The 20,252-nt window shown below is 52.9% G+C and overlaps 6 protein-coding genes across 6 annotated transcripts; 3 read left to right on the top strand and 3 right to left on the bottom strand.

Annotated features, from left to right (window-relative positions):
• Positions 1-16: 16 nt before the first annotated feature.
• On the top strand, positions 17-604 carry BDZ83DRAFT_615373 (uncharacterized protein). The gene has a single exon (XM_060507891.1). It carries the CDS (start codon positions 53-55, stop codon positions 263-265), a length of 213 nt encoding a protein of 70 aa, XP_060366801.1. The 5' UTR covers positions 17-52; the 3' UTR covers positions 266-604.
• A 3,296-nt stretch (positions 605-3,900) lies between these two features.
• BDZ83DRAFT_615370 (uncharacterized protein) lies at positions 3,901-6,584 on the bottom strand. Its single transcript, XM_060507890.1, has one exon. The coding sequence runs from the start codon at positions 6,401-6,403 to the stop codon at positions 4,319-4,321; it is 2,085 nt and encodes a 694-aa protein (XP_060366800.1). The 5' UTR covers positions 6,404-6,584; the 3' UTR covers positions 3,901-4,318.
• A 290-nt stretch (positions 6,585-6,874) lies between these two features.
• Positions 6,875-8,182, top strand: BDZ83DRAFT_750661 (Uroporphyrinogen decarboxylase; the record flags this gene model as incomplete). The annotated part of the gene is made up of 4 exons (XM_060513945.1): positions 6,875-6,929; positions 6,987-7,028; positions 7,105-8,034; positions 8,109-8,182. The coding sequence occupies 4 exons, from the start codon at positions 6,875-6,877 to the stop codon at positions 8,180-8,182; spliced, it is 1,101 nt and encodes a 366-aa protein (XP_060366799.1).
• Positions 8,183-8,967: 785 nt separating this feature from the next.
• Positions 8,968-9,495, bottom strand: BDZ83DRAFT_650230 (uncharacterized protein; the record flags this gene model as incomplete). Its single annotated transcript, XM_060510356.1, has 2 exons — positions 8,968-9,226; positions 9,305-9,495. 2 exons carry the CDS (start codon positions 9,493-9,495, stop codon positions 8,968-8,970), a joined length of 450 nt encoding a protein of 149 aa, XP_060366798.1.
• Positions 9,496-15,131: 5,636 nt separating this feature from the next.
• Positions 15,132-17,067, top strand: BDZ83DRAFT_253061 (uncharacterized protein). The gene is made up of 7 exons (XM_060501943.1): positions 15,132-15,307; positions 15,367-15,445; positions 15,537-15,736; positions 15,795-15,931; positions 16,023-16,143; positions 16,228-16,270; positions 16,348-17,067. The coding sequence occupies exons 1-7, from the start codon at positions 15,231-15,233 to the stop codon at positions 16,807-16,809; spliced, it is 1,119 nt and encodes a 372-aa protein (XP_060366797.1). The 5' UTR covers positions 15,132-15,230; the 3' UTR covers positions 16,810-17,067.
• Positions 17,068-19,626: 2,559 nt separating this feature from the next.
• On the bottom strand, positions 19,627-20,044 carry BDZ83DRAFT_750658 (uncharacterized protein; the record flags this gene model as incomplete). The annotated part of the gene is made up of 3 exons (XM_060513944.1): positions 19,627-19,701; positions 19,786-19,936; positions 20,007-20,044. The coding sequence occupies 3 exons, from the start codon at positions 20,042-20,044 to the stop codon at positions 19,627-19,629; spliced, it is 264 nt and encodes an 87-aa protein (XP_060366796.1).
• Between the last annotated feature and the right edge of the window lie 208 nt (positions 20,045-20,252).

The raw sequence follows: 20,252 nt of genomic DNA, 5'->3' as shown, positions 1-20,252 counted from the left end.
TTTTTAGTCTGGTCCCTGGTCCTGGTCCTGGTCCTTGTCCTGGTTGTGTGTGATGGTGGTTGTGGGTTTTGGACGACTAATCCCGGTCAGAAGGATTGAGATGTTGGTGATGGTGGTGGTGGTTGGGTGGGCGAGTAGGCGAGCGAGAAGCCAAGTATGTGAGAGGAAGACAAGTTGGGGGTGGGCGCACGCAAGCCTATGTAAGTGCCCATCCACGTACGGATACAGCTCTCCTTCTCTCACCCTCTCACATAGACGCCGGTAGATGCGGAGGCCGGCAAAGAAGAGGGTATCCTCGATTGGGATTGGGTTTGAACTTGATTTGTGTCACTTCCTGTCCAACAACGGACAATAAGAGGACGAAAAGGAGGGGTGGAGGGGCGTGGCCGAAAAGGAAGCTACCTTTAGGTAAGAGAGAGAGAGAGGGAGAAAGAGAAAGGAAGAGACACAAACGTGGGAGTGAGTGACATGGAAAAGAAGAAGAGAACAAGAGGTAGAACAAGCAGAGCGAGACACGAAACGAACGAAGCGTGTAGGTAACTGTTGCGGGAAGATGGGAGGATGGAGGATGGTGGGAGAGGTGTGTGGAGCAGAGCAGAGCAGAGCAAGATGAATTGGGCCAGAACGACCTTCCCGCAAGGCAAAGTATGCGGTACCCGGTACTTTGCGCGGCCTAGACAAAGAGGGGAGGGGAGCACCGCACCCTCTCCCCGAGTCTCCGCATCTTTCGTACTGGCTGCTCAGTGGTGGTCACAGCAGCACCCTCCTCGGGGAATCAGCGGAACAGCGTAAGGTATCTAATAGTGGACGTACAGCGTATACTTAGAATACTCCGTACCTAGGCTGCTAAGGTACCTAGGTAAGGTAAAGTAAGGCAGCGGGACGGAGCAGGCGAGACCTGCTGGGCCGGTTCGCGTGTGCGACTGGGCGAGGATACCCGCCGCAGGTACCGGGTACTTCCGCATGCGGGGGTTCGGCACCCCTGAGTTCTTTCTCTCTGCCCAAGACACACCTCCCGGGAAGGAATAGTCCATCGCAACATCACGCAACATGTTCAGGGCGCCTCTTCGCTAATCTGCGCACAACACTGGTCGTCTACACTGTGGTATACTCCGTATTTGTACCAAGTATCCGTGTTTTCGATAAGTACCTTTTAGAGACAGCTTGCCTTCCATACCTAGGTAGGTACGGTACTGAACATCTGGACTGGACCAAGTTACCAACCCTACGATAATCTCCCATGGAAGACAAAAGCAGATAAGCTCTTTTTCTCGCCATGTCTCTCAATCTTTTCTGAGAATGGAAGTACATGTCTCTCTCCGTCTTTCTCTCTCGTACTCTCTGGGCTGCCGTTCCCTCGGCTCTGCTTAGCTGCCGACGGGAGAAGCTGGCGTCGGCGTTCCAAACCGTCCGGAACGTTCCCATCTTTCACTTCTTCCCTTTCTCTCTCTCACACACACACACTCTCTCTCTGTCTGTCTCCCTCTCTCTTTCTCTCTTTTACGGCAGTACTATCTGTACGGCGTGTGCGGATAACCATACGTCGTAGCTACCTACGCCATGCCATGCCATGCCACCTACGAGGATGCCGCCATCCCGTGGCCATGCCGCAGCCTGTCCCGTGTCTGCCCTGTCTTGCGGCTTGCCTATCACTCTACTGTCATTACAGACGTGTCTTTGGATGAAGAGAAGCGAATGGGACAACGCTGCTCAACGTGCAGGGTTCTTTTGCTTTCGTTTATCATGGCACATACGGGCTATCCGTCGCGTACGGAGTTACAAGTATCCATACACTATGCCCGTACTGACCAACTCTAATCTCGCATCAACGTTTGCCTCTGAACCCTGAGTCTGAGTCTGAGTCTGAGTCTGAGTTTGAGTCTCTGACTTGGGTCTAATGAATGATAGACGACGGGCCGCACCCCCATGTCATGCTGCCATGCCCCCCCCCCCCCCAAACCACGCATGCCACGTTCGTCTGAGCAAAGGTCATATTAAGGTCAGAGGAGGCTAATGTCGCCTCAACGGGCCTACGGCAAATGTCAGTCGAGTTCTATGTCATCAGTCGCGAAAAAACATCGTCCACGCCCTCTCACTGGACACAGCCCACCCATCTCGTCTTCCTTTGCTTTCTTTTTGCGTGCTCATCTTTGCTGCACGTAATAAAGAGGGACAGTTGGGGGAGATGGAAGGGGTACGCCAGTTATGCCTCGGCCGAAACGAACCCTTCTCAGAACCCTTCTTTCCCTGCCTTTACCCTTTCTGCTGCCTTTCCTAGGCTTCTTCTTCTACCCGTACGGAGTTATGTACTTTCTAGGGCAGCTTGTATTGGCTCCATGAAGTTGCAGCATCCTTCCTCCCCCCCCCCCCTCACCTCCCCCTGCCCATCACATATCCTCAATCTCTGCCTGCCTCCGCCGCCAGTCAACCCCCCACCTCGATGAGCAAAAATTTTGTCCAAAAATGTTACGATTTGGGCATGAGCTTGCCCCGATTCCATCCATTGAGAAAGAATCAAATGCCATGCAGATACGTCGCCCCTCCCCTCATTCCCCATCCGCGGACCGCAGCACCGCAGGTATCGCACGTCAGTTCCTCGAAGAGAAGTCCACAGCCTACGCACTCGCCCCGTAGTACTGTGTATGGAGTACAGGCAATAGGGAGCTTGGGTACGAACTACAAAGTAGAGCAGCTCCAGTGCTCCACAAGGGACCAAACCTAATCAACGATGGCGCCGCTTCCATCCATCTTCCATACATTCCAGACCTCGTCTTACGTTGTTCGTCTTTTCTTCACAACTTCACTCACAGATAATGCGAGGTCCACTCCCCCAACCTGGCGAAGTGAGAGCCTCAAATGGTTAACGTAGAGGTCTCATCCACCCAAATGCAGCGACAGTAGCATCACCTCTCACGCACACAATCTCTCTCTCGCTACTCATCGCCTCACCTCACTCACCTCTCTCTCTCTCTCTCTTATCGGCCCACCCCCTCCCACCCGAATATTCCGGCTTCCCGCCCACTAACAAACTTTGCCCGTTTCCTCTGCACTAGAGTCTGCCTCACTCTTTCACCACTATCGAACCCTTTCTGCTAATGCCCAGCTTGTGTGCCTGGGCTGGGAAAAGGGCCCTAATGTAAGGTACGGGATGATTACACGATACACCCTTTGCAAATCTTTTGCCCCTTCTTTCACCGCCACCCTGGATGAGTAACTAGGTGTTGCTCTGATTCTATTCAATTCACCTAGAACCAGTCCTCCGGCCGCCTCCCCCGTTTCGTGGGCCGCAAATGACTATGATTATCCCCCCCTCCCCCCATTTTCCCCTCCGCCTCCCGTCCGTCCCGGGGGTTAGGTGTCAATCGACCGGGCGGCGCCGAACGAGGCTCCAAGCCCACCAAAATCCAACCCACCGTCCCAGTGTACGTCCGCTACCCGCAAAGGAAACAAACACATTCACGGGCGACGAGAGACAAAACCAAGACCCAAAACGTGAAAGTGTCCCAAACGATTCATGGAATCCAAACGAGTGCCTTCAATTTAACCATTCTCCAACTTACGACAATGGGAAACCAGAATCAAGGTTTTCCCTGTCTCATACCATTCAAACAAAGGAAAGGGAAAGAAAAAAAATTTGCACGAGACTTTTCGCGACCTCGCGATTTCCTCGGTTTCGAGGACCGGAAGAGAGACTTGCGTTTGTGTACCCTCCAGCCCACCAACATGATCTCTCATTGTACGCATGCGGCCAGAAATGTCGACACACTCACCCACACACACACACACTACTCCGTAAACTCTCCATCAATCAACCTTGCGACCCGGCCGAGAGCCCGTACGCCGTCAAAGGGAACCAATGGAATGCCGTGCGGCGCCGTCGTTCTCCTGCTTGTTTCGCCCGCGTTGGCCTTTCAACATTCCAGCGTTGTCGTGCTGCGGCTCGCTGCAGATGATGTATTTTTTTTTTCCTTTCCCTCGTGGCGAAGCTTTGAACGAACCGAATCAGCTTCCCGCGCGATTACGAAACAAGGGACCCTGTCTCTCCCATCCCATTGCAGAATTCCAATCGCGCTGGGCCGTATCGCTTCTTTGCTGATTGTAGATGCGTAGGTTCCTTACCTACCTGCTTACCTTCCTGTCTCACTACTCACTCGCCCACCATGATCGCCCTGGAGTACCACGGGCACACTACACATCGTCTTTCCCCCTTTCACGTCTTTATGGCTGGGTCCGAATGACTTTTTATGTGCTCGAGGTGTAATCGAATATATGTGAATGTGGGTGTTGTGTATTCTCTCAGAAACCACCCAACTATCTACTACCACTTGCTCCTTTCCGGGGCCATAATCGCCGCTCTGATCCGCTCAGCGTCCGGCACCCGTTCAGCCTCACGGCACCTCTTCCTCTCTAGTTCGGAATTGGCATGCCTCCACCGTTGCAGCACCCGGGCGACGAGAGCCCTCTGCTCGGGTCCCTTGGACTGTCCTATAACATCCAGCAACCAGAGCAGGCGTTGCGTCCGCCCGAACTCGCCCCTCTTGAGCTCCCGCGTGGCCACCTTGGCGATGGCCGCCATCGAGCGGTTGCTGAGCGGCACCTTGTTGTTCCGGAGCCAGCTGATGCACCTGGACATGTCTCGGAACGTGCTCCTCTCCGATCGGTTCGTCGAGCTCGCGAACCACATTGTCATGTCTTCCATGAGAGCTTTCCTCCTAATCCAGAGCTCGTGCCGTTTCGCTTCGTACCGCTTCAGCTTGCCGTCTCCGCAGTGGACCGCCCACCAGATGTCCCGGGATGTTACCGATTTGTCTCTGATCATGGACTTGATGTACGGCACCCAAGCCGTCCAATGCCACCGTGACTCGATTCGGCTCTCCAGCTTCTTCTCGTGTGAGAGTAAAATCGACCTTAGCTTGAGAGCCGTCTTGTAGTCGTGGCTGGCTGAAGCGACTCGCATGAACGGCATGACAGGTATCGAATCCCTGGTCTCCGCGAAGCGTTGCATCGAGACAACGAGCTGGTCCTGGCGGCCGAAGCGACTCAGCAGCTTCATGAGGTTTTTGATCAGCCAGACATGTTCCCTCCTCAGATGTTTTGGTTTATCGTGCTCAATTTCGCAAATGCCGGCTACCAGGGCAGCGAGGCTCGAACTCGCATGTCTGGACGATTCACGGTCCCAGAATGCTGTGACAGCCTCGTAGTCGCCCAGGTACCCACGGCTAGTCCATTGCTGGAGGACGAGCTGGCTGAGATCTCGGTCGTCGTGCCAGGGTAGCTCGCGGTCAAAGTATTTGGACCTGACGCAAGCGTCAAAAAGATAGACGGAGTCGACCCGCGGCATGTGTGCCAAGACCTGCAGCCAAAGGAAGTGAAGCTTTTGACGGGCTTCCTCCTCAAAGACTGCCGAACCTTGGTAGACTGCAAGTTCAATCCCCTCGAGAAGCGCACCGTGGTTGTTGGATGACAATTCGCGGAGCGCAACGCCAATGTCCGCGGCCCGTCTGCGCCCTGTCGACTGAGACACGGCTAGCGTTTGCACTGCCGCAATGATGCCCTCGTGGACATCGTTCAGGTATGGGCGAGGGACCGCATCGAGCGTAGTCTGGAATAAGAGAATCGTCGCGTCATTGGCCCGCAGCTGAGACGTCCGATTCAGCACAAGATTCCAAAAGCTCGCATCAAACTCTGACGGGCCCAAAACTTTGGAAGATGCGATTCCGTTGACAACGGCCGAAAGAAACAGCTCAATGGCTGTGCTGACCGTCTCGCCGTCAGCGCTTGTCCCGGTCAAAGACTCGGGGAATTTCGAAACAGCCAGGTCCACGGCTCTGGGATCGAGGGCACCCAATTTCAGTTCCTTTTGAAGCCCCTCGATAAAGTCGTAATAACCCGAGTCGATCGCGTTCCGTGTCGATGCCGCAACGGCGGCTCGGGCTTGAGACAGCCGATCGTCAAATGTGGAGGCTGGCGCATTCTCAATGCCGTTCCGGTCAACTTCCTCCTCTTTCATCTGTTGTTCTGATACCGACCATCTGTAAACGCGAGATAGCAGAGATTGACTTTGCCGGCTTTGTAGATCATCCCTCTGATCCTTTGAGGTACGAAGTGTTGGCGGTTGCCACTTCCATTGACTCAGATCGACCGGGAACTCAATGGCCCAGGGAGGTAGGGTCGAGTGTCCGTCCATGTGCATCTCTGCCATCCTCCTCTTGCCCAGTCTTCGTCGATTCTCCAGCGGGCCGGGCACAGAGCTCGATTTCCGTCTCGTGAGGCGTGATACGTGGCAGTAGCGCTCAAAGGCGCTCGCCAATAGACCATCCGTGATCCATACGTTGTCGGGCGAAGCTTGAAGCTGTTGCTGGACGGCGCGGCAGCATCGGACGGTTGGTCGTGACGGCGGCATTGCGGCCCGGTCGCGAAGGGATCGAATGGCGACGGGCGCGTAGGTATTCAATTGATCTTGCTCGGACTATATCATTGTCGTCCAGGTCGTGAAGCTGCTTTTTGCGTGTTCAGTCGCGGGCGGAGATTGCCAATTGGCTCGATTTGATTCGACGGAGACTATTCAGAGCTGTTTGAAGAGAAGCGATAAATGGAAATTGCCAGGGAGGTCGAAAGAGCTTTGGATTGCGGGCCCACTTCAATGGCGGAGTCAAGCCACAACGTGGCTGGTACACCTGCCGGACCGGCTGCCTCGGCGACGTGCACAGCGCGGTAGGGTGGTAGGGGCACACAGGAAGCGGTGGACGGGGGTCCTGAAGCTTTGGCGGGGTTTTGCAGCGACCGAACCGCGGGGCACTTTTTGGGTGATCCGTGGAACGGCATCTGCAACACCTTCCATCAGCAACGTCAATTCCCACAGCAGGCCGACAAGATGGAGTTGACATTTGAGCCATTGAAGAACGACCTGCTCTTGCGCGCAGCAAGAGGTGAGTATCTACACCTAGTCCACCCGTCTAGTCAAATGCTGACCTCCTCAATTTCAGGCGAGACGGTCGAGCGCCCGCCATGCTGGATCATGCGTCAAGGTAAACCGCCCTTTCCCGTCCTATTTCTTAGGACATGAACAGATGGACAGCCAATTCCTGACAACCTGCGAAAAAGCCGGCCGCTACCTCCCCGAGTACCACGAAGCCAAGGGCACCCGCGACTTCTTCGCCTGCTGCCGTGACCCTGAGGTCGCCAGCACCCTGACCCTGCAGCCGATTGAGCGCTTCGCCGGCCTCCTCGACGCCGCCATCATCTTCTCCGACATTCTTGTCGTGCCCCAAGCTCTCGGCATGACGGTCGAGATGGTCGACAAGAAGGGACCCCACTTCCCCGAGCCGCTCAAGACCCCGACCGACGGGCAGTACGAAAAGGTCCTGGCCAAGAACGTCGACGTCGCCTCCGAGCTCGACTACGTCTACAAGGCAATCACCCTCACCCGCAAGAAGCTCGCCGGCCGCGTGCCCCTCATCGGCTTCTGCGGCGCCCCCTGGACGCTCTTCTGCTACATGGTCGAGGGCGGCGGCACCAAGCTCTTCATGCAGAGCAAGACGTGGATCTACCGCTACGCCGAGGAGTCCAAGGCGCTCTTGCAAAAGATTGCCGAGGTCTGCGTCGAGTACCTCGCGCTGCAGGTCAAGGCCGGTGCCCAGATGATCATGGTCTTTGACTCGTGGGCCGGCGAGCTCGGCCCCGAGGCCTTCAAGGAGTTCAGCCAGCCGTACCTGTCCTACATCTCCGAGAACCTCCCCAAGAAGCTCGCCGAGATGAACCTGGAGCGCGTGCCCATGACCGTCTTTCCCAAGGGCGCCTGGCACGCTCTCGACTGCGTCATTGACATTGGCTACGACGTCATCGGCCTCGACTGGCTCCAGGACCCCGCCGAGGCTGTCAAGATTCGCGGCGACAGGCGTGTTACTTTCCAGGGCAACGCAGACCCTGGCGTGTTGTACGGTACCCATGAGCGCATGACGGAGGCTGTCGAGACCATGGTCAAGGGCTTCTACGGTAACGGAAAGAAGGGATGGATTGCAAACCTCGGCCACGGTAAGTCGACGCGTTCAATTCTATCTGCTGCATTTTGTACGGGGAAAGGAAGAAGGCTGATAATCTCACGTTAGGCATCACCCCGGGCGTCAACCCTGAGGATCTCCGATTCTACCTGTCAGAAATTCATCGTTTGACGAAGAACTAAGCAGGCAACGAGTCGGTGGGTTAGGGACAAAAATCAAGAAGCGGCAAGTGATGATTGAAAAAAGTGGATATTCAAGTATCAAGTCACAATACCTACAAGGCGTATTGAAAAAGGAGTGCAGTACAGTAACATAGCATCAATCTTTCAAAGGCATCTTCCTAGAGACGGTAGTGCTTTAGGACAATCTTTGTCGAATCAAAAGAACCCTCTGATAAAGCCTCACGAGTAGAAGGAAACATAATGGCCACGGTGATAACTTTGAGCGTCGCAGCTTCAAAATGTGCTCCTGTAATGGTACCATAACAGTGGATTTTATGGTCAAGAAACAGATCATTGTTCAGAGCAGGAGCAAATTGTATAATCGAGTATAAAATTCCATTATGCTTTTCCTTCCCGTATCATAACTAGCCTTGAAAATCATGTCAACCGTGGTATCAAGAACTTTTTTTGGTGTCGTTTCAACATCTTCAAACAAAGTCGCTAACCATTAGCAACACTTATTGTTTGCCTCCAGAAAATAAAATCCCCGATCCATGAAAACTCCGTCGCAAAAGCGCTGTACAATGATGGCCTGATAAGATACAGTCCTCTTGGACATGCAAGTCGCCGAAATGATGAAGAAGGCTTTAACGCCCTGTGGCGTCCAGGCGCGATCACCAACTCAACAATACGCCATCGCTAATGACTCCTCATAGCGGGAAGAGACACACTGTAGACATAGATCACGCCCATTGGGGCGCGCAAAAGAGAAAAAAAGAAGAAAGAGGACGAAGCAGATGACGGCTTTATGCCTTCTTGGTCAGGTTGTTGAACCACTGCTTGCCCTTGGCGGCGAGACCGTTGGCGTTCTCCTCGGAGCTGCGGCGCGGTGACGGGCTCTTGCTCTTGCGGAGGGTGGTAGCAGACTCGTCGTCGTCGACGGCGCTCGCACCCTCGGCCTTGGCCTTCTTGGCCGCGGCCTCCTCCTCGGGTGATCCCTTAAAGACATTGGCGGAACCACCGCGGCCAAAATGGGATGCGCCGGCACTCTCGCGTCGTGGGACACTAGGTCGAGAAACTCATGTTAGCTTTATGAACTACTACTTGCTTCTTTGTCAAGTTCAATGGGGAAAAAAAACTTACGCCTCGACGTCCTGGCGCAAACGAGTCTCGTAGGGGTCGGCGTTCTTGGCCATGTTTCCGCTTCCGCCGCGGCCCGTGGTGACGACTGATGTCTTCAGGGTCGGGGTCTCGAGGTCCTTGGGGGTGATCTTGGGCGACTTTGAGGTGTCGGCCATGTTGCCGGCACCGCCGCGTCCGTGTGAGGCAAGCATTTTCGGAGTTGATGATGTAGGATTTGGCGTGGGAAAAGTGTGTGGTATAAACGTCTTTGTGAGACTCGGGAGATGTTCGTGCTGTTCCGTCTAAGATGGTCTAATGCGCAATCGCTCTTGGGATGGAATCGTCGAGTTGAATTGGTACGTGAATGGTGCAGTCAGGTAGGCAAAAGTATGACTCTATGATTTCTCAGGAAAACAAATTCTCCGGTTTATATGTGTGTATGGTGGGAATGGGTGAGCTAGAGGGGTGGCGCCTGACGGGACAAAGGAGCTTTATAGGAACTGGAGAAGGAACACACAGCAGCACACAATATCTGGTCTTTGTTTTACCTCCTAGGTATCCGTCCGTATGAGGTGCTTCCCTCCCACAGGGAAGGAGGAAGAGCAAGGATAGGACTCTCGGCTGCAAGCAGCAACTATTGCGCGACCTTTCCCAACTACGGCGCAAGTCATCCTTGGCCTTGCCTGACGTAGGGTGCGCCAGCCAAAAAAGTTGATCACAAGGTCAATCATTCTTTTCTTGCAACAGGCTCCTTGGCTGGCCGGTTTCTCCACATACGCGCCATCCCCGGGGTGTGCACGCTGCCAGCTGCCTTTGCTGCTCACGCACGGCCTCGGCGATGAACGACCTTGCTTGAGCTTCCAAGCTTGTCGGCCTCTTGGTCCACCGATCTGTCCAGGTGCTCTTCCATAAAATTTCTCTGTCTTGTCCACTGTAGCGGTGGAGAACTTACGTCTCACCGCGCTGGTGGGAGAAGAGGTGGGCCAAGCCTGGAAAAAAAGAAATTTCTGTAGCTGGGGGAGGAGGCAATCGAAACGAGGCCTCGATTCTCCCAGGCGTTGGCGGAGAGTCATGGGAGAGGGGGAGGGGTGTACCGTGTGTGGAGGGGCAAACGTTGACAAACTAAAACGTAATGAAAATAACGACATCCAGTCGAAAACACCACGCACCCGCTGAATAAGACCAGGCACGAACAGCGTTTCTTCCCACCCCCGGCTACGGGACCCCAACTGGTAAAGCCCCGAGGGGGTGCCAATTGTAGTTTTTACCTGGGAATTCGAGTCACTTGATGGCAATTCTTTAGCCGCTCGCTTCGTGCCTCATGGCAAACACGCGAGAGGGGAAGGGGCTGCGTGTAAGTGTAAGTGTGAAACGCACTTTCGGTGTGATCGGAATCAAGACGGAGCAGTGTACATCAGGTATTCGTAACTTATGGAGGGGCATTCACAAAGCAGGGCTGGTTCGCTGGCTTATTCAATAAGCAAAGAGAAAGGGTCGAACGGAAATGCATCGCGATATTGCGCTTCGGTGTGCAATCCAGCCGCCAGTGGTGAAGTATCGAGAGGGGGTCTGCAATGCTGCACTACGGAGTATGCAGTCCTACCCCGGATTTTTTGCATGCTCTTTGGTGAGGTTGCAGAAACCACCAACCTACCCCGGCGTCGTTTGATCAATTTGTGAACACTTGACTTGGAAAAAAAGAACCCCAGTTGGCCTGTCTTTCCTGGCAGTGCCTCGGGATTGCGCAATTCATTTCGTAGCCCGTCCGCTTCGCCTGGTCCGGAGCGGCCATGAAAACATGGTAGTTCTAGGCTGGGGGCGGCTGTGTTGGCAGTTGCTTGGCAATTGCGCGAATTTCGTCCCAGCCGAAGAGCGAAGACGAAGAACCTAGGCTTGAGCGAGCTGTATGAGAAAAGCTGGGGGCAAAGGAAAAATTACAAGCAATTTGCACTTCTGTGCATTCCCTGAGCTGTTCTTGCTCTTTCAAGCCCCGGTGGCTTGCTTCCATTGTGAGACATGGTCTCGACTCACCTCGGAGAGAGAGAGAGAAGAGGGAAAAGAAAAGTAGCTCCTTCCGAGGGGATGGATTCAAAAATCAAACGTCAGATCAGTGATCGAAGACACCGAGATCCACAATCTGGTCCTCCCCCATGATCCCCCGACCAACTTCCCCGATGCGCTTGATGACAAAATCGAAAGAGAAGGATTCCGAGTTGCTAGCGGGCTGCTTCCTCAAAGAAGGTAGCAAAGTGCCGTGACTCATTTCTTTGAATGATTTCCTGCCTCATTCGTCTCCTCGCCTAGCGATCAAATCTATTAGAGTGTTCGTAGGTAGACTTCTCATACATTACGGAGTACTGGATATTGATACCCTCGTAATATTTAGCAGATGTTACCCCGGATTTCCCAGACATATGGGCGACGGGGACGGTGGTGATGATCCTACGTAATGATAACTCTGCCGAACAATCAGCCAGTCAGAAGCTCAATTTCCAACAACCGTTCAGGACCAAGGTAGCCGCACGCGCGCGGGGAATCTGACTGAATTGGAGAATTTGCTAAAATCTTTGATATGCCAGTCTCCAGAATTCTGACTTGCTTTGCATCTTCGCCCCCTCGCCCCTTCGCCTCGAGCTGGAGGGCTTCGGTAAGTTCTCCACCCAAGCTTTTCATATATTTTTTGTTGTTCCGGAGTCCGAACAAGGTCCAAATTGGCTTTCCGAGCTAGTGGGAGCGGCGACACCGAAAACTCGGTGTTGGTCCCTCGGATCCTTGGGGAAAAAGAGAAAACTACGTCAAAGTAGCCACATGATGGAGCTCTTCCACCCGTCATGATTGGCTCTACCCATCTGGGATCATCACCAAACCATCATTCAGTATTCTATACGGGGTAAGGAGGTACGATTACTCCGTACATAGTTCGGCCCAGAAGTAAAAGTTTGTCCAAGTCTTCTGCCCGGCCCGTTTGGTCGGTCGGCGGCCTGCCCCGGCCAAGTTGCCCCAGACCCCCGGCACCCGGCGATCTGCATCCCTGGAAATTTTTCCGAAAGTGCGGTTGCCTGCGGGTGAGGAAATAGTTGGTTGTATGTAAAGAGGCACTTCGGCTTAGATGGTATTCAACACCCATGCCATGTCACTTTCAAGTGCTTGGGCGAGGTGAGGCGAACGTATGAGCAGGCCTTTAAGCTCACCTAGGGCGAAAGTCATACCGCCACATTGTGGCTAGTGATAATGAGCGTTACCTTCCATGGGATAGAATCAAGCCGGATTATATCAGCGAAGGTATTCTCCTCCCTTCTGCTTACCTAAGGGAGAAAGCTGCTGGTCACAGCGGCAGCAATGACATAATCTCTATCTCACGTGATGTAGCAGAGGATCCGATCCGATCGAGGCCGGCTGTCTCCGTCTCACATCACAGGACCAGCTCGAGGCCGCTCCCAAGTCTAGTATCCGGAAAATCTGGGCACATTCATGAAATCGTGAATGCCTCGGACAATTCGGCGCAGAACGGAAATGAGAACAAACCGGCGATTCCTATGAACCAGGAGGACCAGAATGGCATGGCATATTGAGCCTGTACAAGGTAAAGGCTCACAAAACTAACCCCCTACCATCTCTCAGCTCTTACATGGACAAGTTGCTTGTCACTGCAGATCCGCCAGAGGTTGCCTTGGAGCACCTGACCTAGTAACCTGCATGCAGTCTATGAAACAATTTGGAAATCCATATTCTTCTGACCACATTGCTCATATTTCACGATCCAGAAAGGAGGACTAGGCCAGTGTCGGCAGCCCTTTTACTCTCCGAAACATAGGACCATTCCCTATATCTCTCGTTAGCCACAAATACATTCACCTCTTTACCCGTCTTCTGCGGGTTAACACGATTTGCCCGGCTGGGCATTTCAGTGCCATGGTCACACAAATCAGCCCCCATCTTGTAGGGGACTAGGGGATCATGGACTCATGTGGATGATTTCTCAGCCGAACCTTCAATCACAGGCCTGCTTCGGGCTTGGATGCCCCAGCTCGTTTCTTGAGAGAAGTACCATCTGTAATGAGACCTCAAAGCTTCGGAGTACAGCCATGTTAGTTCGATCTGATATGTTGAGTACTTTGTCTTGCCATGTTTTGACCAGCCGCAATGCGGACCTCACCTTGGCCAGCAACCGTGGTTAGACATATGTTCTTCTCACAATACATCGCCATCGTCTTCATCAGGAAGCCTGGCTTGCAATCATTCGGCTGTTGGTCAGCGGGACTTCCCATGCCACCTGATGACCCGGCCCGATCATCTCGTGGCTGAAGTAAGCCCTTCTTCCCCTTGTGCGACTTGGACTTTGTGTTCCCAAGCCTGTCAGCGACGATGATCCAGCCATGCTGGAAGTCGGCCAACCAGTATCGCCGTGTAGGACGCTCAAGCATGCTTTGCATTGAGGGCTGCCACGGGGAGAAGACGGACTCGGGCCATGCTCGTCTGGCCGAAGCCACCATTTACGCCGCCCGAGCTTCCCGAAAGGCCTCTTGAAGAAAACTATCAATTCTCCAATTTGAGATACTGCGTTATCTCCGTGCCTGTGAATCTCGTTTCGTCTGGGGTATCACAGTCGGTTATATAGCAATATCAGCCGAGTCCACTCTCCCTTCTCGCCGTCCTAATGGTTGCAATAACCGAATTAAACGAAAACCCGAGTAAATATGCAAACTGAGCCGTTGGCGAACCTGATTCTCGGGTTCTGCAGGGAAACGTGGCTGAGCGGTGGCGTCCTCATAATGTGAGCCACCCTACTACATTGGACGACTGCTGTGATGTGATCAGTCGGCGAGACATTCGCGTACTCAATCCCTGGCTAGACCTAGGCCGGAACGACGAGAAACACAAGCAGGGGCTTGACATGATGAAGTTCAGCGCCCGCCAGATACGACCAGTCCGTCATCGGTAATGGAGTGCCGGACAGACGGGACTAGCAATGCGGGAGACACTAATGCGACGCGGTATGGGCAGGTTCGCGGGCGGGCGGGCAAACCCTTTCCGACGATGACCTGAAAGTGATCAACCACACATGAGCCCGAGTCGGACCTGCTTCCGTCCCTTAGATTCGGAGGTGAACAAGTTCGGCTCTCCACTCGCAGGTCTCGGCGAACGCTTGGATAGCTTGGAAATAGAAATGACCTCTCACGGACCGTGATCGCCTCCTGGGCATCGTCGCCGTTGCGGGTCCGAAGGCGAAGGAGGACAGAATCAGTACTGTCTGAGTCGTGTCGTCCACCCCTTAGAATGTCTTTGAAGTCGCCATCGAGGGGGAACGGGAAATGGGGGAAGCTGCCGACCCCGTTGATGTTTGGTGCTTTGTAGTGCTGGCGCTAAAACTCACCAGCGATAGCTGACGATCCCCCATCCGAATGCAGCCAGTTACTACATGAATCAGACCCTTTACCAGCCATCCGTGTGTTTCTCCCCATCGACTGTTAACGCATTGCTTAGTGCCAACGTGGATATATGGAGGCGAAACCCCCCGTCATTGGAGAACCGCTACCTCGAGCTTGCGATTGTGGCTTTTGAGTTCGTCGTTGGCTCAAAGCCATCTTTGTGTCGAACGGGTCAAGGCAGGCTCGCAATTGTGGATTTGTTCTGGGCTTCTATGCAATGCTCACCCTCTTCGACAGCCGGATGCGGTTCAGTGGCTATCGGGACTGGAATGCCTCATCGTTCCGACAGACTACCGCGCTGGCGATATAGTCGTGAGTGAACCCCTCCCTGTGAAACCTTGCCTGTACCCTTGATTTTTGATGGAGGGTCGGAAACTCATTCATCGAAAGAAAGAAAGAAAGAAAGAAGGAGAAAAGAAGATTCTGGGGTTGGAAAAGTATCGACATCATCGAGTCATCGGCGGCCCTCACATTCTCGACACCAGCTTGGCGGGCATTTCGCCGGAGGCACCGCCGCGATGGCTCTGCCACTCAGCACGAGAGCAGAGTGCTGGGTTTGGTACAGCCTGGCGATTGGTGCGGTCGTAATGAGGTAGTGAGTAAACGATATTCGATATTTCCCAACTCCAGTCTTATACTGACATGCCAATCCAGTCAGTCTCAGTACCTCGTCCGCAAGCGCAGGTTCTTCGACAAGATGACTGTAGACGACATGTTGATGGCTATAATAGTGGTAAGTCTTTGCACCAATCCTACCGCGAATATATATAATGCCCACAATTGATCCGAGTTACTGCGGCTAAAGCTGACTTGCGATATCTCAGCTGATATACACGACCTCAATAGCCGCTTTGTATATCTACTTTGACATCGTTGCGACGACCGACTTTGATGCCCTCACTCCGAATGAGTATGCCGCAGTTGGTCGTAAGATGGGAATACTGAACATTGTATCCGAGACATCGATGCAAACAACACTTTGGGGTAATAAGTGTTGTTTACTGCTATTATATAATCGCTTGACGTACGTATCCAGCCCTTTTGCCATCTCTCCTACAGCACAAAGTGCTCACTATTGGCAGTCTCTTTGGTCATTATCAAAAGACTTGGGTCAGCGTTGCAGCTTACACCGGGCTCGCATACGTGGCAGTCATCGTTTCACTATACGGAGGGTGGTGCAGGCCATTTTCCGAGTACATGGAGCTTCAGCCAGAAAACAGTGAGTCTGTTCATAGATTGGAAGCTGATGGCATCCGATTAGCTGTTTCACAAATAGGTTATTGGAAGGAAGCTGACTCTTGTTTCTTCAGCGGAATGCTTGACATGGAAGAACTACAACATATTGCAAATTATGATGAACCTATCGACGGATCTAGTGCTTCTTCTAATCCCGGTCACATTAATTAGCCGGTTGAAGATGAAATTCGGAAAGTACGTACACCCTTTTCGTTGTGTGTGGACGACAAAATCCTCATCGAGAATGGAATCTGAATGCTAAATGCAATACTACTACAGGAAACTCCTTCTCATCTGTCTCTTTAGCATGGGCGTGTTCGTTGTAAGTTCTACTCTGAAGAGGCCCGATCTCCTCCCGTCATACAAGTCTCGCTTTGCTAACCAACGTCTCACAAACAGATGCTCTGCGCAATCCTTACCAAGGTCGCCGTCTTCACCTACTCAACCGACTTCGTCTGGTTTATGTGGTGCGTGCGCGAGACGAGCACCGCAATGCTAGTCGGCAACCTCGTCCTCGGAATGCCCACCCTGCGAGCCGCGTGGCGGTGCGTCTTCCCGCAGAGCAGGAACACGCCTTTGAGGGATGGAGAATCCTCTGCGGGTACGGGGGAGACGTACGCGACGTATAACACGGTGAAGAAGGTCTCCCGCGTCGGTTCGGACGCCTGGTCGGCCGCGGAGCAGCAGCAGCAGCAGCAGCAGCAGCAGCAGCAGCAGCACGGGGGCGGTCCGTCTCAGTGGAACTCGCCTCCCGCCGCCAGGGTCGCGATCAGTAGCGTCTACACGGATTTTGAGCTCTACGGGAAGGCTGGGGCTAAGGGAGAGAGTAGGAGGTTATCGATGGGGTCGGAAAATGTATGATAGTCGGCAGGGCACACTCGACTGGATGCGAGGACTGCGGTTTTATAATATTTAATGTTTGTACGGAGTACCGGATATAAAAACGTATCCATCCCATTCCATGAGACGAGACGAACCATCTTCGGAATAGCCGCCTCGTGTTCACTAAACAACCGACTAAGGTTCATCTAAACTTAATATGCCGCAATGATTGTAGATCATCGCGGCCTGGACACATTGGCCGCAAGACTGTTGATCAATACGGCACCTTCACACTGGCTGAGTTTGACGCATGATACCCGAATATGGACACCACATGTGAGACTATTTGGCTTCTTGGCTCCGGTGCCATGTCTGCGTCGGGGTGTGAATTCGACCGGCTTCTTCTCCAAGTGCAAAGCAGCGATGTTAACAATATCGACAACCACGATAGGCCAGATTCCTTGAGTCAAACGCCATTTTCTGAGATTGGATATTTTGAAACAAAAGGGTCCTGTATATTTCCAGGCTCTCCGGCTGGTCTTCGTAACTATTCACGTAGTGCCTCGTACAGGTTTTGGTAAATTCCGTGCCGAGCCTCGAAGCTTGCTATTGCTTCTACTGACTATACGTGCGATCTTTCTGATTCGCAATCATGGTGGCTGTGGAAGGGTCAGTGACGAGCTCAGTGATGGTGTCATACCTCAGTATTGGTAGTCTTGTGCGGGTTTGGGTGTTTGTGGGTAGCCACGGGTGATCAATATTTGGGTCCTCATGAGTAAATGGGGCTTTATGGGTTTTGGGTAATTGTGAGTTTCGGATCCAAAGTTCCCAAGTGTCTAACTGAAGATACCCGTGGGTTTTGGGGTAACTATCCATTGGGTCGCCACGGATTTGGAACCCCATGAGTTGAACTTCATTAATTCAGATTCTCGTCGGTTGTTCTCTACCCTTGGGCCCTGCGACTTTGGGTCCTCATGGAAATTGTTTCCATCTAGAAGCATCATCTGTGTAGTTTTTCACAGCCTACTGTGCAACCGGCAACGAGCGCAGCCAAGTTACAATATAAGTAGCCATCCTCGTAAGGGGAAGTAAGTCTACTGAGGCGGTCCCAGTGAAGTTCATTGAGCAACCAGAAACCTCTCAAATAGAGAAGAGCAACGCAGAGACTAAAGAAACATGTAACTGCTTGTCCCCCTAAGCCCGTTGGAGTATCTTGGTCGTCACCAACCTAAGCCAAAAACCCAAACTAGCCAAGATCCATAACCCGCTTGGCTCCATCATGACCAAAAGCAAAAGAACATACAACACCAGGTATTCGCTGGTCGTCACCGACCCAGCTACTAATCCGGCCCTCATTGGCTTATCTATGGGAGAGCGGACGGGATCCCGAGTTTTCCAATGGGTATGGTCGTATGTGGCAGGGTGAAGGCATCGTGACATTGATGACGGTCGCGCAGCACCGTCGAGCAACGGGAACCGCTACCAGCATTCGCGCGAAGGCCAGTCCTTGCGACATCTATGCGGAGAAGTAAAAGGGAAGAACGGTATCCGGTCTATTGAATTTTTCTGTCGCGAAGTTTCGCCTCTGAGAGTAAGAATAAGAGGGAGGGTGTGGAGGCAGGTTGCACAGTCGGTTCTTTATCTCGACCTCGCCTTCCCTCAATAGCCAGGATCACCATTTCTCTGGTCTTTCGAGTGGAGATTATTATTCTAAAGCTTAGGAAATTTGCGGCGTACTGGTTGATAGATGATGCTGGAGGATGCGATCGCCGAAGTTAGTCTCGATGTAGTTACGCAAGCCCAAAGTGCATGCCTCAAACTGTCTTTGTATCTCGCGGAACAATAGCAGTCCGGTAAAACAAAACTACCTCATGTGAAAGACACTGCTAACTACGCTTGAAGAATATTGCAATTGACTTAAATGCCACGCGTTTAGTCGCAGACAAGTGCCTCCCTAGTCCACCACACTTTTTGGGGCATACATTACTCGTCAATGTGAAGTTGGCAATCATTAAATCCACGCTCTTCAGAATTGATGGCATGAATAGTAGGGTTCAGTCCGGATCAGTAGATTGGAGCCGGTAGACCACTCGGACATACCTAGCTCGCCGCGCCAGCCTTTTTCAATAAAAACACTTCAGAGACACTGAGCATCAAGTTCGGCATTGAAAACGTGGTAGCTGAAGTGATTTCTCAATCACCAAGCATAGTTGGCATCACTTCTAGTGTGAAGTACCAGTTCCTTGACGTAGCTAGGAATACGATGGGTAGACTCCAGTCGAAGCACCAGGCACTAGCAGGCTATGCACAGTGTAGAGTAGAAGAACCATTAGACTATGGGAAGTAACAGCCGCGTCAACGTGGTGAGAGTTAATATTCTGACCTGCAGGCTCATTTCCACGCCTCCGTCGTCGAGACGTGTTTCTCGCCCAAGCCCGCAAGCCCCCTCATCATGAGAGCGTATTTGGCCAAGTCTGGACTTCAACTCGACTGCAGAAAGTTGTTCAAAAGTTCTCACTTCGCGCCTTGAATACCAAGAGCTTACGCCTGCTCATTATATACGAAACTCCGCGCGGGCCTCTCAAATGAATATCTTTCGTACATCGAAACCCATGCTCCCTCCTGCTCTTTTCAAGCGACATGCTAATAACTACAAGCTCAGGTCCTGGAACAACGCTCTCCTCAACAGAGCTGACCCTCCTCCTCTCATCCGGCCGGAGAACCCGCCGCAGTCAGAGGCGGGTGCCTGAGCTGTGCCGTACAAAAATTCAACAACGTGATGCCAAACGCCAGGAAAACCATAATGTGTTTTTAGTGCCATGCTCTGCACGTTCCAATACCCCCTTCTCCGTATCATTACAATGCGATCGCGCCTCGTCGATTCTCCCGGACGTGGAGAAGGCCCTGGAAGCCGCAGAAAACGAAGAAACCCTAGTGTTGGCAGTCAGTAATGTAATTCCGCCCAAGCGCGTGCGTTTGTCGCCGGTATGTGTAGGAGGAGGGTGTGTGACGTACGACGTAGATCATCACAGACACGAAGATGGTGCCCGCAACAGCGCCGCCGTCCTTGGGGTCTTCCTCGCTACCGACGAGCTCGGGGTGGTTTTGCTTGAATAGAATGCCGAGAACACCGAGGATGACGATTGCGAAAACGGAGATGACAGTGCTATCGAGCGTAGACGAGTTAGTATTCGGAAGCTTGGCTAAGGGGGGTACTGCATCGGGGGAAGGCGTACCATTGCCATGCTTGCATGGCACTGACGACAGGCTTCATATTTACGGTTTGAGGCGGAGGCCTGGTTTCTTGGCTGTATGTCTGATGGAGCACGAATGCGAAGTCGTTGGGCCGTGATGCGTGTGGCGGCGTCGTTGGCAGTGATCGCTATGGTCGAGGCTGTTGCTGCTACCTATCTCGCCGAGCTCCACGCCAGTTCGGTGACGTCCAATAAACTTGCCTGACTAACCAGGCTGGAAGTCACAGC

The sequence above is a fragment of the Colletotrichum acutatum genome (genome assembly GCF_030867785.1).
Source record: "Colletotrichum acutatum strain CBS 112980 chromosome Unknown BDZ83scaffold_30, whole genome shotgun sequence".
Taxonomy (NCBI): Eukaryota; Fungi; Ascomycota; class Sordariomycetes; order Glomerellales; family Glomerellaceae; genus Colletotrichum; species Colletotrichum acutatum.
The sequence above is the reverse complement of the archived record's forward strand: the minus strand, read 5'-3'. Positions and strand labels throughout refer to the sequence as shown.